Source organism: Megascapheus bottae, chromosome 33 (genome assembly GCF_031878675.1).
Source record: "Megascapheus bottae isolate mThoBot1 chromosome 33, mThoBot2.hap1, whole genome shotgun sequence".
NCBI classification, from domain to species: Eukaryota; Metazoa; Chordata; class Mammalia; order Rodentia; family Geomyidae; genus Megascapheus; species Megascapheus bottae.
The window spans coordinates 5939812-5959812 of record NC_143541.1 but is presented as its reverse complement, the minus strand read 5'-3'; the positions used below and the strand labels follow the sequence as shown (position 1 = coordinate 5959812).

Below are 20001 nucleotides of genomic sequence, written 5' to 3'. Positions count from 1 at the left end.
GAGATAAGTCTCATGAACGTTTTTGCCAGGCCTGGCTTTGAACTGAGCTCCTGAGTAGCTGGGATTACAGGTGAGCCAGTGACGCCTGACTCCTGGATTGCACTATTAAACTTTTTTTTTTTCTAATTTTTGTCTCTTGAGTTTTTAGAATGACCGGCAGTGTAGAAAATGTAAACTCGGGGCCTGGAGTAGGGCCTAGTGGTAAAGTGCTTGCCTAGCATGCAGGAAACCCTGGGTTCCATTCCTCTGTGCCAACCTTGAGCAAAAAGTGTCCAAGGACAGTGTCCAGGCCCTGAGTTCAAGCCTCAGGACAAGCAAAAAAAAAAGTAAAATCTACCTTTCACTTTTGTTTTCCCACCTATCCCAAAGTCCTTTCAAAGACATGTAAGCACATAAAAGCAACTAAACAAATTTTACATCACTACCATTAGAGGAAGAGGTAAAGTCTTTAGAATTTCTTTTTTTTTTGCTAGTCCTGGGGCTTGAACTCAAGGCCTATGCACTAACTTTGAGCATCTTTTGCTCAAGGTTAGCACTCTACCAGTTGAACCACAGCACTACTTCTGGCTTCTTCTGTTCATGTATTACTAAGAAACAGAACCCGGGGCTTCATGCATGCTAGGCAAGCACTCTACTTCTATGCTACATTGCCAGCCCTCTAGGACTCTCTTGCTCCAGCTGGCTTTGAACTGGGACCCTCAGAGCTCATGCCTCTTGAGTAGTCACAGAAGATTAAAATTCATCATCTTTTTATTTAGCCAGTCCTGGGCCTTGAGCTCATGGCCTGAGCACTGTCCTTGGGCTTTCTCAAGGCTAAAACTCTACCATTTGAGCCACAGCACCACTTCTGGTTTTTTTCTATGTATGTGGTTCCAAGGAATTGAACCCAGGTCTTCGTGCATACTAGGCAAGCACTCTATCACTAGGCCAAAATTCTGGCCCCAGAAGATCAAAATTCAAAGATTAAATTCAAGGACAAAGTATAATGTGTAATTTAGCTAGGTGAAACAAACACATTTAAGGACTAGTTCAGAGTCTGAGTTACAAGAGTAAAACCATGTAACTAGGAATGTTTAAGCTATAGTTTAAGCTTAGTTCATCTTTACTGTGGTGGGAAGATTTAACCTAGTTCTCATATGTGTTACATAAGCTCTCAACTACTGACCTATACCCCCAGTCCAGGCTTAGTATTTGGTGGGGGATGATACAAGCTTGCTTGGAAGGTACTCTACCACTTGAGGTAAACTCTACAAGCTTAACAGTTGAAAGAAAACGCACTAGTTCAAATGCTTTTGTTTTTCAATGAGTGAATGAATTAACAGGCGTAGAAAACATTTTCAAGTGCTTCATGGAATGAAGCTCTCTTGAAGGCTGATTCATTTCTCTCACATAAGAAAACAGGCGTCTGTCAGAGCATCTTCATGAAGAAAGGCAGAAGGGAACAATGTGGTCAATTTCTCTATGGCCAAAGCCAAGGAAGAGGACTCAACACAATTTTCTAGTACTGGGGCTTGACCTCAGGGTCTTAAGGTCCCACTTGGCTTTTTACCTCAAGGTTGGTGCTCTACTTTGAGCCACACCTCCACTTTCTTGCCCAAGCTGTCTTTGAACAGTGACCCTAATCTCAAGCCTCCTGAGTAGCTAGAATTATAGGCATGAGCCACTTGTGCCCAGCTTGACTCTTCTGTTTAAACTACAGTATTTTCAAAGGAAATACATCTAATTTTGGTGTTTATGTGTATGTAGCCCAAACAGGTATTAGGGCTTAAACTCAGGCCTGAGCACTGTCCCTTAGCTTTACTGCTCAAGGATGGGATTCTACTGCTCCTGCTTGAGCCACAACTCTACTTCCAAGTGGAGTTGAGTCTCTAGGACTTCCTTAGCCAGGCTGGCTTCAAGCTGGGATCCTTATAGCTCATGTCTAATGAGTAGCTAGGATTACAGGTGTGAGCAACAGTGCTGCTCTGGACTGTAGTTAAAGTGTATGGATGCTGGTATTTTAAGAGACTGTAAGCATCTTGTCTGATTCAGTGCTGTGTCATTTATTAGAGTCTAATGTACCTACATAGTTAAATACTGGGAGAATGTCTGCTGAATGAGCAGATGACTCCCTCGAGGCATCAGGCAGCTACAGGGATGCACCAGTCCAGATACAGGGCTGGGGGGTCGGGGGGGAGTTAGCCCCTGAAGCTTTGAATCTGTAGATTCTGTGTGCCAGCTCACACACCCCAGTCCAGTGCAGTACTGTCTCTTTGTTCGTCTCCCCAGCACAATCACAGCAGTCAGATAAAGTTGAGGAATTTATTAGGGAAATAGGAGAGGCACAGACACCCCAAGTGCCAAGTGACAGAAAACTCTGAAAATGTCCCTTTCAAGCCACACAAGGGCCTGGCAGTGACCTTAAACAAGAAACTGGTGGGATGGCAACAATATTCCATGACAGTCACACTGCCAGGGCCTAGGGGTCCCAGCCAGGACTGTCCCCATCTGCCACCGCCCACCCACCACCCACCTTGGATGGGGAGGAGATGAGGAGTGCTGATGGAATCAGTGCAGTGGCAATGAGAGCTGTAAGGAAAATCTGAGAAAAAGAGAGTGAGAAGTGCGAGGAGCTGCACAAAGAGTCCCAGGCTTCTGGCTCAACCTCTCAATTACATTTAACAATAGCTCCATGAAGCGTTACTCAAAAGGTACAAACCCCTAATGTTGTTTCCCAGAGTCCCCCACGCCACATCACACTCCCCGATGTACATGGCAGCGCCCAAAGGCCACACTTTTGAAAAAAGAAAAACAAGAGAAAGGCCTGTTGCTCGTTAAAGAGAGGAAGAAGAGGAGCAGAAGCTGCTGGGCCTTTCCCACGTGGCCTATGTTCCGAGCAGCAACTTCCCAGCAGCATGGCACAGTTCTAGGTGAGTGTCTCACCTTTTGTCACCTGTCAGAGGAAAAATGACATTGAGATCAACTCAGAAGGAGTGGTAAAGGCATAATAAAAAGCAGGCAAACAAGCTAAGCATGGTGGCTCATGCCTGTAATCCTAGCTACTGAGGAGGCTGCAATCTGAGGATCACAGTTCAAAGCCAGCAAGGGCACTGAAGTCTGTGAGACTCTATCTCCAATTAACCTCCAGAAAACCAGAAGTGGCGCCTTAGCTCAAGGAGAGGGCAGTAGCCTTGAGCTGAAGAGCTCAGGGACAGCGCCCAGGGCCAGCATTCAAGCCCCATGAGTGACACAAAAAAAGAGCAAACAAACAAACAAAACAAACCCTCATTTTAGAACTCAAGAAATGGAAAACAATATAGATAGCCTGAAGAGTCACAGACTTCAATCTATACAAAGAACCTAACATCTCCAAGCCTGTTTCTGCCCAAAGTTCAGTCTACAGGGCAGTGCAGTTTGCGTTCTCTCTCACAGCCCTCGCCCACTGTACTTACCCGTGCTTCAATGTACTCTATTCTCCGCTCAAGGGCTGTCAATTTCTCGTTTAGTGTTGCAAGTCTTGAACGGCAAGACATATCTAGTAAAAGAAGACTCATGTTCAGGATTACTTCTACTCCAGACACACATATGCACAAGCATCATTTCCTTGAAGAGGAATGATTCATGATGCAGAGCACACACGGGGACATGGCGAGAAGGGTCTCAGAAATACAGCTGATTATCCCACCAGGGAGGATAGGTAAGAACAGTGACCCTCAAATACCTCCCCACACTATAACTTGTGAATATGTATCATACATGACAGAAGAAACTCTGCAGCTCTGGCCAAGGCTAAGGACCTGAGATCCTAGGGTTTATCCTGGGCGCTCTCAGCTGGTTTAATCTAAATCTGAAGTCCATGAATGGAGACAGCAAAGACAGAGGAAGGACATCAGGGAGGGGATCAAAGGTCTGAAGCATTGCCAGATGCTGGTGGCTCACACCTGTCATCCTAGCCACGCAGGAGGCCGAGATTCTTATCTCCAAATAAACCAGAAAAAGAAGTGGCGGTATGGCTCAAAGTGGTAGAATACTAAACCTTGAGCAGAAAAGGCTCAGGGACAGGGCCTATGTCGAGTTTAAGACCCATGATTGAAAAAAAAAGTTTGAAGCATCACAGGGACTCAACTTACTAGTACATTTAAAGGGAGAAGAGCAATTCAGAAGCTGGAAACTGACGAGGAAGCCAGAAGCAGACATTGTAATGTAGCAGCCACAAGCTGGCTCTGACCTCCAATCCTTTGGGTCTCAGCCACTTGGGTAACTGGTATCGTAGGTGTGAGCCACTGGTGCTAGGATCCTGAAGACTCTGATTTGGGGTCCTGGTTACTAGACAATGAGAAGTACTTCCGCCAACAACCCAATAAGCAAGGCAATGAATCATCTCACACAGCTAATGCTTTTGATCAAGGTAGCTTAACCTATGGACATTTTCTTTTTCCTTCCCCGCCCCCCTTCCTTTTTCTCTTTGAATTATCAGGGAGAGAATTAAAGGTTTCACACTGCTGGGCAAATTACCATTTGAGCTATTCACCTGGAATTCTAGCTACTCAGGAGGCTGAAACCTGGAGGAATATGGTTCAAAGCCAGCATGGGCAGTAAAGTCTGAGAAACTCAATCTCTAATTAATTAGCAAGGTGCTACACTAGAGGTGTAGCTCAAGTGGTATAGTACCAAACTGTGAGCAAGCAAGCAGATGGAGAGTGTGAGGCTCTCAGTTCAAGCCCTATTGGGGGGTGGGGGGACGGGAAAGGGGAAGAGTTGGCTATACTATAGAGTTTGAAGAGAAGGAAACTTGACCAGAGGAAGCAAATACAGTTGCACCTTGACTTAGGCTGTCTGATGGGAGCTGTGCTTCACTGCTGCTCCCTGGCCCAGCAAGTGCCAGACCACATGCCCTTAGCCTAGGAAATGATCAAAAGTCAAATTCCAAAAGGTTTTCAGGCTGGGGTAATAACACAATGGTAGGACATAGCCTGGCAGTGCAGTGCGTATTACTTTCATATCAAAATGAAATCAGGGAAGATTCCTTCTATTTACAGGGCCAAACAACAACAAATCCAATACCCTAATTCCACCTGTGAGAAACAGCCCAAATCTTTCTCTTCCTTTTCTAATTTTCTTTTTCCTTTTTTTTTTTGGGGGGGGGGGAAGTTCTGGGCTTGAACTCAGGGCCTGGGCACTGTGTTTGCACTTTCTCAAGGCTAGCGCTCTTTCACGTCAGCCACAGCACCACCTCCGGCTTTTTCTGTGCATGTGGTACTAAGGAACTGAACTCAGGGCTTTGTGCATGTAGGCAAGTGTTCCCGAGGCCATACACCCGACACCCCTTTTCTAATTTTCTTTTGCTGCTTTACCCAAAGTGCAGCCTAGATTCCCAAGGTATCTTTTCTTCTTCACATTTCTCCATTTCCAACACATTTTCCAACCACTGCATTCTGCACAAGAGAAAAAGAGACCTAGGACATTGATTATTTCCTACTAATTCCTCCAACATTGATGCTCAATCACCTCACAATATCCTTGAGTCTCCCACATAATGATTCAACACTACCCTACCAACTCTCCATCTCTTCCCTGGCAGGTTGGCAAAAGCGCTTCAGCCCTCTACCGATCTCTCTGTTCTGGTCATTTTTCATTCTTTTGTGGTGCTGGGGATCAGACTCAGGGCCTCTGCAAATTTGGTAAGTATTATACAACTGAGTCATTCTCAGACCCCTTCTTTTTCCTTCATCAGAACTAGGGCATTGTCCCTGAGTTCTTTTTGCTCAAGGCTGAGCATTATACCACTCGGAGATACTACTCCATTTCTGGTTTTCTGGTGAAGATAGAGTCTCATACTTTACTGCCCAGGCTGGCTTTGAACTTCAATCCTCAGATCTCAGCCCCCAGAGTAGGTAGGATTATAAGTATGAGCCACTAGAACCTGGCCCAGCCCCCTTCTCTTTGGTCTTATTTAATCTACTAGTGCTGCTTCTTCTAATTCCTGTTTCTATCTGTACATGAGTACCTCGTCACCCTTCTCTTTTTGGATACACTGTCCTTTCCATCAGGACTGTTCAACAAGACCAAATTTCTTCTCAGTCTAATTTTTGAAAGCATAAAAGTACACGTTATGTCTTCTATTCAATAAACACAGAATATTTTCTTTGACAAACTGATATGAGTAACGAAGCACCAAAATTATGGTGGGGAGGGAATGGGAGGGAGCTCCTTCTCCGATGGTTTTCAGTTCTAGCTGTCAACCTGGTAATGAGTCAGAATCCAGGCCTGATGCTACCAGCATCACATGGATGTACCGACCCACGTGGATAAACACTTTCAGGATAATAAAATGTTCAACCTCAGAACTTCAGAGCAAGGTGCCAATGGCTCACTTCTATTATCCTAGCTACGAAGGAGGCTGAGATTTGAGGATCTCAGTCAAAAGCCAGCGTGGAAAAAAAAAAAAAAAAAGCCAGCGTGGGCACTAAAGTCTGTGAGTCTCTTATCTCCAATTAACCACCAGAAAACTGGAATTGGCACTGTGGCTCAAGGGATAGGACAGTAGCCTTGAGCTGAAGAGCTCAGGGACTGAGCCCAGGCCAAATAAATAAATCTCTAGTGTTATCAAACAGAGAGATAAACATCTATACTTCTGTTTAAATTTCTTTTTTTGTTATTGTTGGTTGTGGCGATCGAACTCTGGGTCTAGAGTTCAAGTTCCACAACCAACAACAAAAAAAGAAAAGAGTGGGGCCGGGAGTTTGGCCTAGTGGTTAAAGTGCTTGCCTAGCATGCATGAAGACCCGGGTTCGATTCCTCGGTACCACATACATAGAAAGAAGCCGGAAATGGTGCTGAGGCTCAAGTGGCAGAGCTCTAGCCTTGAGAAAGTCCAAGGACAGTGCTCAGGCCCTGAGCTCAAGCCCAGGACTGGCAAAAAAAAAAAAAAAAAAAAAGAAAAAGAAAAGAGTGGCCTTAATGTTTGATGTGATTCCTGTGTTACTATCTATCGGTCTTCAAGTTCAGGTGGTCTTCCAGCACTGAAAGACAAAACCATAGGCAGTGAATCCACTATTACCAGTTGGAATTAGACTACAGCTGTTCAGGAAGTCATTAGCTACCTTAAAAGAACAATCTATCAGCAAAGCACATGGCTAACTTACCCTGTAGCAGTGTAAGGATTGTGGGATCACTGCCCCTTTTCAAAGGGCTCTAGAGTCAAAGTAAACTACTGACTCTTTGTACTCTGCATCATACAGGCGTGAGCCACCATGCCAGGCCTAAGGCTATACTTGTACTTTGGAACTAATAAAGTTTCCACAAAATAGATTCACACTTTACAGGCCTTTATTTTTAGACCTCCTCTCTTAACTCTAAATCTAGCATAAGCAGAGAAATAGAACAAGAAAAACAGATTGCTGCTATTTGAAAAGCCCTAGTTTGGGCTGCAGATGTAGCCCAGGGGTAAGACACTTGCCTAGCATGCATGAGACCATCCCCAGCACCACAGAAAAACGAACAAGCACAGAACCTTCTAGTCTATATTCGAAATACTTAAAGGGCTATGATCCCTTAAAAAAAGCACAACCAATAGAGAATGATATTTGTGACCTTTGCTATGTGTCATATGCTGTGAAAAAGAAATAATGAATGTTGGCTGGGTGCCAGTGGCTCACACCTGAAATCCTAGCTACTTAGGAGGCCGAAATCTGAGGATTACAGTTCAAAGTCAGCCTGGGCAGAAAAGCACACAATACTCTATCTCCAAAGTGGTAGGACATTAGACTACAGGAAAAAGAGCTCAGGGATAATGCTCAGGCCCCAAGTTCAAGCCCACAACCAATTAAAAAAAATTTTTTTGTCAGAGAAACAAGACTTCCTTTTTGGGTGTGACTTGCAAATGTTTGTGAATTAAACATTCTGTCTTGTTTTGGGCTTGGATGTAGAGCTTAGGCACTGTCCCTTGGCTTTTTGGCTAGCACTCTACCATTTGAGAGATGGCTCCACTTCTGGCTTCTTTACTGATAATTTCTCTGCTAAACTGGCTTCAAACCTCAATCCTCAGATCTCAGCTTCCTGGTTAGCTAGGATTACAGGCATGAGATGCAAAGGGCCGGCTGAATTCAGCTCTAACAGAGGGAACTAGAACAATGATGGGAAGGGCTAAGTCACCTATCTTGCCCAGAGCAACAACACAGACAGAGGGGCTAAAGATGACCCCAAGAAACCAGACAGCAAAGACCAAGGAGTCAATCAGATAGTAGAGTGCCGGAAAAAAGACCAGCCAAGAGTCAGATACTGAGTTCAAGTTCCTGAGACAAAAAAGAAAAACCAGAAGGCAAGATGTTTGCTATGTCCTCTCTGCAGATGTGCAAAGAAGAATATAAGAAGAACACAAAGGTCTCTAGAATCTTTAGTATTTTCTGAGAGGACAATGTCTGGGAAAGAGAACCTAAGTAGTTAAAGCATACTATGTCCAGGCTATTAAAGATTATGAGCCAGCTAAGAGATTCGGGAAAAGACTCTAATGACTCCCCAAAGATCACTAAAAAGATCTTCCCATTCTATTCAGAACGCAATTCATAAACTTTGCGTCTCAACTGAAGACATGACAGAAAATGTGGTGTAATTCAGATAACAATGAAAAAACAACTGTAGAAGATAATGAAGATGAAGGAGAATCAAGAGGAAAAGAGAATGAGGATTAAAACACCTGTGACCTTTCTCCTTATGAATATCTCATCTGGTGTGGGCTTAGTGAATTACAAACTTTGATTGCAATCTTATTGAAAGTACTGTAGAAACTTTTACTGGTTTATGTAGTTTATTGTATCTGAGTGCCTTGAAACTGTATAAACATTGTACTAGAAATTCCGAGTTATCAACTGTGTGTGTGTGTATGTGTGTACTGCTGCACTGCCCGAAGAACAAAAATACATACATACTTAGCAAAAAGGACAAAACTAGACAGACTCTTGATACTCTTTGCTTGGTGTTGAGGCTACGGGAGAAGATACTTTAAGTGTCTGAATTACTTTTTGTTAAATGTGGTAGACTTTTAAATTGCTTTTGAACAAACTATAGAACTCATTGTCACTGCAAGCCAGGCATGGTGGCTCATACCTGCAATCCTAGCTACTCAGGAAGCTGAAATCTAAGGATCCCAGTTCAAGATCAGCTAAGGTCTAGGGCATTAAATACCTTGAGACTCTTATCTCCAATTAACCACTAGAAAACCAAAAGTGTGCTGTAGCTCAAGGGGTAAGGTGGTAGTCTTGAGCTGAAGAGCTAAGGGATAATACCAAGGCCCAGATGTAGGGTGGTAGTCTTGAGCTGAGGAACTCAATAACAGCGCCCAGGCCCAGAGTTCAAGCCCCGGGACACTGCACTGATGGAAGCACAAAAACATTCTGTACAAGCACTATGTTCAATATTCTATGTTTGCATATTTAGAGAGTTGAAATTTTTTGACGTTAAATAGCATTATGTTAAAAAAAATAGTTAACACAGCTAGACTTACAATCTAGTTACTGGGGAGCTGAGGCAAGAGGACCACTTGGGCCCACAGGTTGGAGGCCAGCCTGGACAGCACAGTGAGATGTCTCAAAATGAAAATAACATATACTAATATAATTCAGTGTTCATACATTCAGGTATTTATGGAGATCCAGATCAGGGAGAGTTAAGATGCTAGGTCCCTTTCAAATCTCAGTTCCACTTCCAGCCTTTGTGTGTGTGTGGAGAGGGTGTCAGGGGCGTGATCTAGGCCTGGGCGCTGTCCCTGAGCGCTTCAGCTCAAGGCTACCACCCTACCCTTGAGCCAAGCCCCACTGCCCTGTTTTCTAGAGTTTATTTGGAGACAAGAGTCACAGGTCCATTTGTGCCAGGGCTGGCTTTTTGTTTTTTGCCAGTCCTGGGCTTGAGCTCAGGGCCTGAGCACTGTCCTTGGACTTTCTCAAAGCCAGGGCTCTACCACTTGAGTCTCATCACCACTTCTGGCTGTGGTCCTGAGGAATCGAACCTGGGTCTTCGTGCATGCTAGGCAAGCAGTCTACCACTAGGCCCAACTCCCCGCCCCAGGGCTGGCTTTGAGCCTTGATCCTCAGATCTCAGCCTCCTGGGTAGCTGGGATGACCGCGCCCGGCCACTTTCAGCCTTTTGCCGGTTTAAGTAGAGATCCATGGCGGAAACACTCGGGGAGCGCGAGAGGGGGAGTCTGTCAAAGGGCCGCCGTCCAGGCTGGGAGTTCCTCGCCCGCCCGCCCGCCCCGCGCCTGGGAGGAGGGGCCAGGCCCCACCTCCGACCTCACCCCCGGCCCCGGGCGCGCGCCCGGCCGAGCCCTCAGGACCCCTCTCCGCGGCCCACGCACCACCCGGTGCGGCCCGGAAGGGAAGCGGGGTGCCGAGCAGCCGCGTGGGCAGACGCCGGCCCCAGGGCAGGGCTGCCGCGGGGCCCCGCGAGGCGGGAGACCGCCGCCGGCGGGGCGCCAACCCCGGGCTTCTCCTCGGCCCTCCCTCCTCCCCGCCTCCCTGGCTCCCTGCTAACCAAACGAGTTGAGAAAGTCCGCGATTTTCTTGATGCTGCAGGTGATGAGTTCAATGTATTCCCGGTTCGCCCAATCCTGGTGGATCTCCCGCTGCACCGGATCTTCTTGTCCCGCCATGGCGGCCGGCCTGCGGAAGAATGGTTGCGCATGCGCCCTGACTGCACAGCCGCCGGCGCGCCTGCGCCGTGCACCTACCTCCTTCCCCAGACGTCCACCACCGTGCGGCGTGGTGGTGCGCGTGCGCGGCATCGCTTCCTCGCCAGCGTCGGGGCTGGTCCTCGGCCCGAGCCCGTGCGCGCTGTGGGCGGAGTGCGCATGTGCGGAACGCCGCCCTCCCACGCTGGTTCCCGCTGTTCTGGAACTTGGGGGGGGCGCGTGGGCATCCCACGCCTGCACACGTTACCCAGCCGTGCTGATTGCCCCGTAGCTGAGGGAGCTGGCATATGTCACCAAGCTAAGCCACTGGTTGAGATGGAGCTTTACGAATTTTTCTCTAATCTCAGACAATCATCTGATTTTTTTTGGGGGGGGGTGGGGCTGTCATGGGGCTTGAACTCTGGGCCTGGGCGCTGTCCCTGAGCTCTTCAGCTCAAGGCTACCTCCCTACCCCGGAGCCAAGCCCCACTGCCCTGTTTTCTAGAGTTTATTTGGAGATAAGAGTCACAGATCCTTTTGTGCCAAGGCTGGCTTTGAACCTTGATCCTCAGATCTCAGCCTCCTGAGTAGCTAGGATGACAGGTGTGAGCCACCACACCCGCCAGATCTCCTGACCTTTATTCCCCAAGTAACTGGGATTACAAGACAGCTTTGAGTGTTTTCCTTAACTGCAATTCTGCACACGTCATTAGAAAGAATATCCCCCCCCCCCCCCCCCCCCCCCCCGTCCATGCTCATACTTTTTAGTGGGGTATATCATTTCGTCTTCATAAGCAACCCAGCTCAGGTATTTTGCCATAGGGATGCTAAGCTGATTCTGGTTCTGCTGGATAGGATTTTGAGATGACAGCAAATAGCATTTCTTGGAACCTTCCCTTAGAACTGGACAGCTTGCACAGAGGCCTGTGTAACAGAATGTCACAGCAGTAAAAAATGTTAATCATATCATTTTGCTTTGGAAAGTTTCATTTAAAGAAAGAATCCTGTGCAAAAAAAAAAAAAAAGAAGTTTCATCTGCTTTTAAATAACTAGTGTGTCATTTCTCCTCTTCAGGAGGAAAATAAAATTAGCTGAAGGAATTCAGTTTTATAATTCAAAATAATTTTCATCTGTTCTGTCAAAATTTTCTGTTCCTCTCCATTTTCTGACTCTGCTCCAAGCTCTTCCTACAATTCACCCAGGTGACACATGCACACAACAGGCACAGGGCAAGTTCCTTAAGATGATATGGTTTCTCCATCCTGACCCCATCCTCAGACCTTTTTATTAGCTTTACCCAAGAACCAGAGAAAAGGTGACAACCCGCCGGTAGCGTGGCTTAGTGGTAGAATGCTTGCCTAACATGCAGGAAGACCCAGGCTGGATCCTCAGTGCCACATACACAGAAAAAGCCGGAAGTGGTGCTGTGGCTCAAGTGGTAGAGCACTAGCCTTGAGAAAGTCCAGGGACAGTGCAACTGTCAAGTGACAACTCTTGTCAAAGTTGTCTTGGGTCAACTCAAGTTGTCAAAGAGACAATTCTTGGTGGTGTTGGCAAAATGGAAGTTCTGTCAGGGTTCTAGGAGAAAAGGACCTCTGGCCATTCCCTCTACCCCTACAACAGCACCTCCCCACTGGGCCCAACTCCTCCTGAGTGCTAGCTCCGCCCATGATAACTCCTCCCACACCCTAAGCCCCGCCCAAACATCTCCTCCCATGTGCCAAGTACCCCTTACCTTAACTCCTCACATGCTCTAAGTCTGCCTATGCACTAACTCCTCCCATGCATTAACTCTGCTCGTAAATTCTACTGTTGCACAATTTTAGTTATTGGGCCGGGAGTTTGGCCTAGTGGTAGAGTGCCTGCCTAGCATGCATGAGGCCCTGGGTTCATTCCAGGTACCACATATATAGAAAAACCACCAGAAATGGTGCTGAGTACTAGCCTGGAGCAAAATAAAGTCCAAGGACAGTGCCCAGACCCTGAGTTCAAGCCCCAGGACTGGCAAAAACAACAACAACACAATTTTAGTAATTGCTGTGGCCAGCCACTGGAAACCCAGGAATTGGCTGCATAAACTGCTGCCCACCCCCTGCCTCAGCCATATAATCTAAAAAAAAAAGTTAAACCTTTTGTTGTTAGTGGTTTTTTTTGCTTTTTGTTCACGGGGCTTGAACTCAGGGCCTGGGCACTGTCCCTAAGCTCCTTTGCTCAAAGCTAGGTGTTCCTTTTACACTGAGTCACATCTCCACATCCAGTTTTCTGGTACATAAATAGAGGTAAGAGTCTCAGGGACTTTTCTGCCCAGGTAGACTTTGACTCTCTGTCCTGGGATCTCAGTCTCCTGAGTTGCTGGGATCACAGGCGTGAGCCAGGGCTTCGCGTCTCAAGCCACTTTTTTTTTGATAAGGTGAAAGCATTGTAAAACAGGATAAAAGTACCTTTTTGAGGTTTAAGAGAAAACAAAGGTTTTCAGTCAGAAAGGGACATGAATCATACATACTAACAGCAGCAAGTCTTCAGGACTCTGGATCACCAGGAACAAAGGTACACAAAACACAGACTCGTTTGTCTACCTGTGGCCAGGTGGGAAGCTGGGCGTTTGGTCTTCTGGGATGAGATGGGATGATCGGAGTAGGTGGGGTTCGAACCAGGGCTCCACCGCTGGATCTGAGGGGCAAGGAGAGCAGGGGGATGGCTTCCCCTTCGGGTGGTCCTGAGTGGTCCCACTCCGCCCTTGCTTGCATCATCCCTCCCCAGCCCGCCCCCCCCCCCCCGCGGTGCTGAATCACAAAGGCGTTGCCAGGCACCAGTGGGGAGAAGATGAGGCCACCACTCTGGAGCGTGTGGCCCGCGCGGTGTTCAGCAGGTGAGCCTCTGGCCGGGATGGTGATGGTGGGCCTGGGCCCGGCCCCCCACCGCACTCCAGGCCCTCAGGATCTGTGTATCATTAACGAGGACCTCAGCTGCACTTTGGTGCTGCCTTCCTCTTTCCCAGGTGGGGAAATGGGGGAGGGGGAGCTAAGGAGGAGGAGGAGCCTTTTTTAGGGTGAGGGTGGGAGGTAAAACCAGTCCTCCTCACAGACAGAAGTTTAAACAGACCCTCTGGGCTCCGCCATTCCTGGGGGAGGGAGAAACCATCCCATGCCATCCATGTGTGTTTTGGGCAGGACATCCCAGCCCTCTCTTCACTTCTCCCTCTTAGCACAGAGGGGTCAAGAAAAGGATATTGTGATTATATTTTTTGGACATGAGTTTATAGGAGTCACTATCCTTCGCTCCACCTTGCCATGGTGGGATACTAAAGCCTCATCTTAAGACATATGCTAAAGTCAAGAGGGCAACCACCAGAGCCTCTCACAGGCTACCTGGAACAGATAACTCAGGTCCTTGCTGTAAAGCTGCACAGATAACACATACTGGAACATGGATTTCCAAGGCAAGTGCACAGTCTATGTGAAACATGCTGGAGGTGGAAAAAGCCGTTTTTTTTTTTTTTTTTTTTTTGGTTGTAGGGCTTGAACTCTGGGCCTGGGTGCTATCCCAGAGTTCTTTAGGTCAAGGCTAGCACTTTACCACTAGAGTCCCAGTGCCACTTCTGGCGGCACTTTCTGGTGGTTGATTGGAGATGAGTCTCATGAATTTTCATGCCCAGGCTTGCTTTGAACCGTGATCCTCCAAACTCCTGAGTAGCTAGGATTATAGCCGTGAGCCACCATGTCTTGCCACAAATCTTCCTACTAATTACTTCTAGGTATACTAGGTACCACTTCTAGTTATTTTGAAATGTCACCAACAGTTCTGTTTTAAAAATAAACTTCACTGTCTCACAATCATGGAAGTGCCAAGTTTTTAACAGTGACAAATCACTGGATGAGATGGGATCATATCTGCTGTTGTTGCCTTATATGGGAGAAGTGCGGAGGCATAGAGGAATATAGTTGGCTGGAAAAAAGAGACTGCTTATGTGTCTTCACATAACAGTGTGGGTAGGTGCTCAAAGAATTAGCACCTGAATTTAGTAAAACCCTTACATACTGAGAGTTTGGAAGTAGAATGATGGGAATCCAAGTTCTACTTGAATACATTTGAGTTAGCAATATCCCAGACCACCTTCTTCAAAGAAAGCAAGCAAGAAAAAAAAGCAGGGCTCACACCAGTAATCCTAGCTGCTAGAGAGGGAGGCTGAGTTCAGGTGGGTCATGGTTCAAAGCTAGTCTGAGCAAAAAGTTTTCAAGACCCCTCTATCTCAACAAAAAAAAAGTTTCATCCCAGTTTCATAGGTGGTATAAAGGATGAGGATCACAGTCTAGGATGCCAGCCTGAGGCACTATCTGAAAACTAAAGGGTTGGAGGTGTGACTTAAATTGGTTGAGTTCTGGCAGAGCAAGCTCAGGCCCACTACATTTGTGGGAGAGGGAGGCAGGGAGAGACCCCAAGTACTAACTCTTGGGTTTCTCATAGATTTCAAAACAGGCCTAGTACTGGTGGCTTATGCATGTTAATCCTAACTAGTCAGGAGTCTGAGATCTGAGAATCTTGGTTCCAAGTAAGCCAGGGAAAGAAAATCTGTGGGACTCTCATCTCCAATTAAACACCCAAAACAAAGCTGGAAGTAGAGCTCAAGTGATAGGTAGATGGCTAGCACTGAGCCACAGAGTTCAGGAACAGTTCCCAGGCCCTGAGTTCAAGCAGGAACCAAACCAAACCAAACCCTTATCTGAGGGAGGAGGATACTCAGTGCATTTTAAAGATTGGCCTTTGTAAACATCCCCTCCTAGGCTCCTTAATGCCTCTAAGGTAGAACAAAATAAGTTGTGCAGGACTCTTAAGAGCTACTGTCTTCTATTAGAAAACACAGACTTTCAGAGCCAACAGGGGACTGTCTTCAAAATGAATAAGCCAGAGTTGCTTAAAAGCTAGAGTTGCACCTTCCTGCAAAGGTAAGGTAAAGCAGACTCCCCTGGAGGGCTATGTACAGAGATATCTGGGCTCAGCCTTCCTTCCTGATTTTGTAGATCTGAAATAGAACCCAAGAATTTGCATTTGTACTAAATTACCAAATGATGTGCAAGCTGGCAGTCCAAAAGACAGACATAGAACCACTGATGTGAGGGGCACAGAGTGAGAGGCACATGGACTGAGTTCCTTCTAATCTCTAATTGGTGAGTCTCGTCAGAGTCCCAGCAGTCCCTGCCTCCCAAGACGTCAGGTCTGTTACTAGCAGGTCCCAATATAGCATAGATCCCAAGGGTGGACTGGACATCCCATTTTGGATACATTTCTTTCCTCATTTGTACAACGGGTTTAGAACCTCCCTCAGGCTTGTGAGAAGGCTTTATTATCTATCTGGTGTTTACCATACCCCACTAATCCTGTAGCACCTCCTGGAATCTGTTCAGTAGGAACCACAAAGTAAGTCTGTGTCATTCATGAGACAGGGGATACATTTTTATAGCCATACCCCCAACCCAGAGCACGGCAGGGAAATTCCATGTTTGATTCCTCTCCTTTAGGACTGTCAATGGCAGGATACCAGCTGTGGTCACCATGGACCCCACTGGACGAGAGCTTCCAATGGCTGAGGCACACGACACCCACCCCTTCCTCCAAGCACCCTTTTAAGTCCTCCCCCTGCTTTGCGCACACCCCTTCTGACCTGGAAGTGCAGCTGTGCTTTCAAGAGGTCACTCTAGTGCTAGACACCCCATTCCTGGAAGCTGGAGTCAGTCCCAAGTTGCCCTGCCACACGTCACAGCTCCGAATCATCAACAGCAAGAAAGGCCTGGTGAGGAAGCCTCAGCCCGTCCGCCTCAGTGGAGTGGATTCTGTCTTTGGCAGGGTCATCACGGCTCAGCCCCCCAAGTGGACGGGGACCTTCAGGGTCTCAGACAAGTCAGCCTTCTGCAAAATCATCAGCAGGGAGCACCAGTGGCCCACTGGCCTCAAGGAGCCTCAGATCCAGATGACAGTGACCATGTGCAAACAGATGCTGCGCTCTATCCTCTTGCTGTATGCAACCTACAAGAAGTGCACCTTTGCTTTGCAACACTCCAAGTAAAGGGCGCCATCCCATCGGCAGTTGTTTACACCATGCCCTCTGGCGTGTGCCTGAAGCTTACAAAAACAAAAACCTGTCCTGGTAGATGAAATGGTGATATTGCCCCAGACACTTTGCTTTTCTGCCAAGCAGTGAACAACTAAGGAGCCCCTTTCCTCCTTTGTTCTCCAAAAACAGGGCCAGTGATTCAGAGCAAGGGAGGACATTCCTACTGGAAAGTCAAACCACCATTTAAAAAGAGTCAAGCTAGCACTGATATGTACATGTGACAAAGAACAATTAAAAACATATAAGCCAATAAGCCTAGTGTGACCTTACTTCAAACCCAAGGAAAATGAGCTAGGAGACAGGGGATATCAAGAAAAGAGATGCATAGATTTTTATTTGCCAGATGACAAAAGGGTTCAGAAGTCTTTGGGAACCCAAGCACAAGATGGTTCATGCCAGATGCTGGTGGCTCACTCCTGTAATCCTAGGTACCCAGGTGGTCAAGATCCTCTGAGAATAGCAATCTGAAGCCAGCCAAGGCAGGAAAAGTCCATGGAACTCTTCTCTCAATACAAAAAAGCTGAAAGTGGAGCTGTGGCTCCAGTAGTAGAACACTAGCCTTGAGCAATAAAGCTCAGGGTCAGTGCCCAGGCCCTGAGTTCAAACCAGTTATAAGGATATAACTTATAACTAAATACAGATGCATTTTTAAATCATGTGAAAACAATTTATATGTAGAGTCACAGCAAAAGTTTGATGTATTTTTTTCACTTTCTGACAACAATGACGATACAGCAGTCAAAATCCTTTTTAATTTGGGGACTGACAAGTCACTTAGGTCACAAAAAAATCATCATCTCACCAGAAATGAAAATGGTCCTAAAGAGTAGGGAACCTGAGTGTTGGTATTAGTGTCAGTTCATTTGTCTTTCTGAACAATTTTTTTTTTTTTGCCAGTCCTGGGGCTTGGACTCAGGGTCTGAGCATTGTCCTTGGGCTTTCTCAAAGCCTAGGGCTCTACCACTTGAGCCACAGCACCACTTCAGGCTTATTCTACGTATATAGTACCAATGAATCGAACCAGGTCTTCATTCATGCTAGGCAAGCATTTTTACCACTAGGCCAAACTCCTGGCCCTGAACAACCTTTTAAGTCAATTCTATCCAATCCTTGAACATGGAGGGAAGCCTAGAAACAGAAATGAGGTAGCTAAGGCAAAAGCTAGAAAGACATTTATTTGTAAAGCCGTTATAAGCCTAAATTCTAGAATAAACCGGTTTCAACACTAACCCCCAAAGCCCAAAACCCAGAGAGTTTTAATCTGCAGAATACTGCCATTGTTTATTCAAACCTACAGTGACCTTGCACTTACAGTCCTGGGCAAGAACTTGGATGGAGTTAGACAAACCATGAAACCCACAAGTTAAGAAAATAAATAAAACATCCTCTTGAAGGACAGAACAAGATGCTTCCATTGGAAAGACAACAGATTTCCAAGAGCTGAGATGCAGAAGGGCATTCTTTCCACGCCTAATCAGAGGTGTCCCCGCTCTCATCACCCCGCTCCTCTTCATCACTTGCTTCAGCTTCTTCGTCCTAAAGGAAAAGGACATGCAAGGATTTTAGGTGACTTCTCTGGGTGACTGCAAAGTTCCAACACAGCTCTCACAGATACGTAACTATTCTGTTTTCATTGTTAAAACCAATGATAGCTGAGTAGTGGATTATGCCTGTAATTCTAGCTACTCAGGAGGCTGAGATGTGAAGACTGCAGTTCAAAGCCAGGCTAGGCTGGAAAGTCCATGACATTCATCTCCAATAAATTACCAAAAAAGCTAGCCGGGTGTGGTGGCTCACACCTGTCATCCTAGCTACTCAGGAGGGTGAGATCTAAGGATCAAGGTTCAAAGCTAGCCCAGGCACAAAAGGACCTGAGACTCTTATCTCCTATTAACCTCTAGAAAACGGGAAGTGGGGCTTGGCTCAGGGTTGATCAGCAGCCTTAAGCTAAAGAGCTCAGGGATAGCGCCTAGGCTGAGTTTAAGCCCCATGACCCACCAAAAAAAAAAAAAGTATAGCTGTGGCTCAAGTGGTAGAGTGCTAGCTTTGAGCAAATGAAGAGCTCAAGGACAGCACCTAGACCCTGAGTTTAAGCCTAACAAATGGCAAAAAGGGGGAAAAATCATTTATTTGTTGTTGAAGGGATGGTGGTACTTAATCTGAACCTGGCCTCTTACTTGCTAGGCATTCCTCCACCTGAATCCCACCCAACACCCCAGCTCCTGTAACAGACTTGATAGGTTACTCAGGTTGATTTTTTTGGGTGGATGGGAGTGGGGGATTGGTCATGGGACTTGAACTCTGGGCCTTGGCATTTTCCCTGAGCTCTTCAGCTCAAAGGCTACCGCTACCATCCTACCTCTTGAGCCACAGCACTACTTCCAGTTTTCTGGTGGTTAAATGGAGATAAGAGTCTCACGGACTTTTTGGTGCCTGGGGTTGGCTTTGAACGACATCCCTAAGTAGCTAGGATTACAGGCGTGAGCCACTATGCCTGGCTTCAGGTTGGCGATTTTCCTGCCACAACCTCTTGAATGCTGGGATTATAGGCTTAGCTACCTCATTTTTCTTGAACTGTAACTCAAGACCACAGAGGGCCTATAGCACTGATTATGTACCACACTGCAAATGAACCAAATTTGACTGAAGTTTAGTTTTTTGGGTTTCGTGTATTTATATGGGTCTCACATGCTAGGCATGGCACGTTCTTTACCACCAACCTACATCCTTAGCCCTTATTTTTTATTTTCTTGTAATAACTGCTGTTAAACCCAGGGACATGCACACTATGTAAGTACTCTTATCATTGAACTAAATCCCTAGAACAGGCATAGTTTTTTATTGGGGGAGGGAGGCAGTACGGAGTTTTGAGCTTCGTGAGGTACTCTTTGGACATCGAAGCCAAGGTTTTTTTTTATCTCAACTTCTCAATATGCAGATCCCACCTGAATTATCACAAAAATATATAAACATTTTTATTCAGATTTGTCTTTTTTCTCTCCCTCATCCCTTCTCCCTCTCTCCCTTCCAATTCTGGGGCTTGAACTCAGGGCCTGGGCACTGTCCATGAGTTTCTTTTGCTCAAGGCTAGTCCTCTATCACTTGAGCCACAGCACCACTTCCAGTTTTTTCTATTTATGTGGTACTAAGGAATCAAATCTAGAGCTTCAAGCACTTGACCACTAAGCTACCTTTCCAGCTCCCCCACTTTTGTAGTCCTGAGCTCCATCTTCCCCCGCTTCTCTCTCTC

At 46.5% G+C, this 20001-nt stretch overlaps 3 protein-coding genes across 6 annotated transcripts in view; 1 reads left to right on the top strand and 2 right to left on the bottom strand.

Moving 5' to 3' along the window:
- Positions 1 to 2287: 2287 nt before the first annotated feature.
- Positions 2288 to 10634, bottom strand: Brk1 (BRICK1 subunit of SCAR/WAVE actin nucleating complex). The gene is made up of 3 exons (XM_090323813.1): positions 10507 to 10634; positions 3432 to 3514; positions 2288 to 2932 (listed from the first exon to the last, which is right to left on the bottom strand). Exons 1-3 carry the CDS (start codon positions 10622 to 10624, stop codon positions 2906 to 2908), a joined length of 228 nt encoding a protein of 75 aa, XP_090179939.1. The 5' UTR covers positions 10625 to 10634; the 3' UTR covers positions 2288 to 2905.
- Positions 10635 to 13437: 2803 nt separating this feature from the next.
- Fancd2os (FANCD2 opposite strand) lies at positions 13438 to 17074 on the top strand. 4 transcript variants are annotated; one of them, XM_090323769.1, is made up of 3 exons: positions 13557 to 13640; positions 15495 to 15585; positions 16159 to 17072. In XM_090323769.1, exon 3 carries the CDS (start codon positions 16167 to 16169, stop codon positions 16701 to 16703), a length of 537 nt encoding a protein of 178 aa, XP_090179895.1. In that variant the 5' UTR covers positions 13557 to 13640; positions 15495 to 15585; positions 16159 to 16166; the 3' UTR covers positions 16704 to 17072. The 4 variants fall into 4 exon arrangements, with proteins under 4 accessions (XP_090179894.1, XP_090179893.1, XP_090179895.1 ...); XM_090323768.1 differs by lacking the exons at positions 13557 to 13640; positions 15495 to 15585 and adding an exon at positions 13438 to 13511 and having other exon boundaries at positions 16159 to 17074; XM_090323767.1 differs by lacking the exon at positions 15495 to 15585 and having other exon boundaries at positions 13518 to 13640.
- Positions 17075 to 17908: 834 nt separating this feature from the next.
- The window catches only part of Fancd2 (FA complementation group D2), a 63923-nt gene continuing 61830 nt past the window's right edge, over positions 17909 to 20001 (bottom strand). Inside the window, exon 44 of the mRNA XM_090323962.1 lies at positions 17909 to 18287. Within this exon, the coding sequence (XP_090180088.1) occupies positions 18222 to 18287 (66 nt within the window). The 3' untranslated portion in view covers positions 17909 to 18221. The remainder of the gene's footprint in view (positions 18288 to 20001) is intronic.

What these genes read in the sequence shown, in the direction of transcription:
- Brk1 (XM_090323813.1), bottom strand. Translation starts at nt 10,624, where the DNA reads ATGGCGGGACAAGAAGATCCGGTGCAGCGGGAGATCCACCAGGATTGG. An exon ending in GGACTTTCTCAACTCGTTTG is followed by an intron (nt 3,515 to 10,506) that starts GTTAGCAGGGAG and finishes TTCTTTTACTAG; the next exon opens with ATATGTCTTGCCGTTCAAGA. An exon ending in TAGAGTACATTGAAGCACGG is followed by an intron (nt 2,933 to 3,431) that starts GTAAGTACAGTG and finishes TTCCTCTGACAG; the next exon opens with GTGACAAAAGGTGAGACACT.
- Fancd2os (XM_090323767.1), top strand. Translation starts at nt 13,529, where the DNA reads ATGGTGATGGTGGGCCTGGGCCCGGCCCCCCACCGCACTCCAGGCCCT. An exon ending in GCTGCCTTCCTCTTTCCCAG is followed by an intron (nt 13,641 to 16,158) that starts GTGGGGAAATGG and finishes CCTCTCCTTTAG; the next exon opens with GACTGTCAATGGCAGGATAC.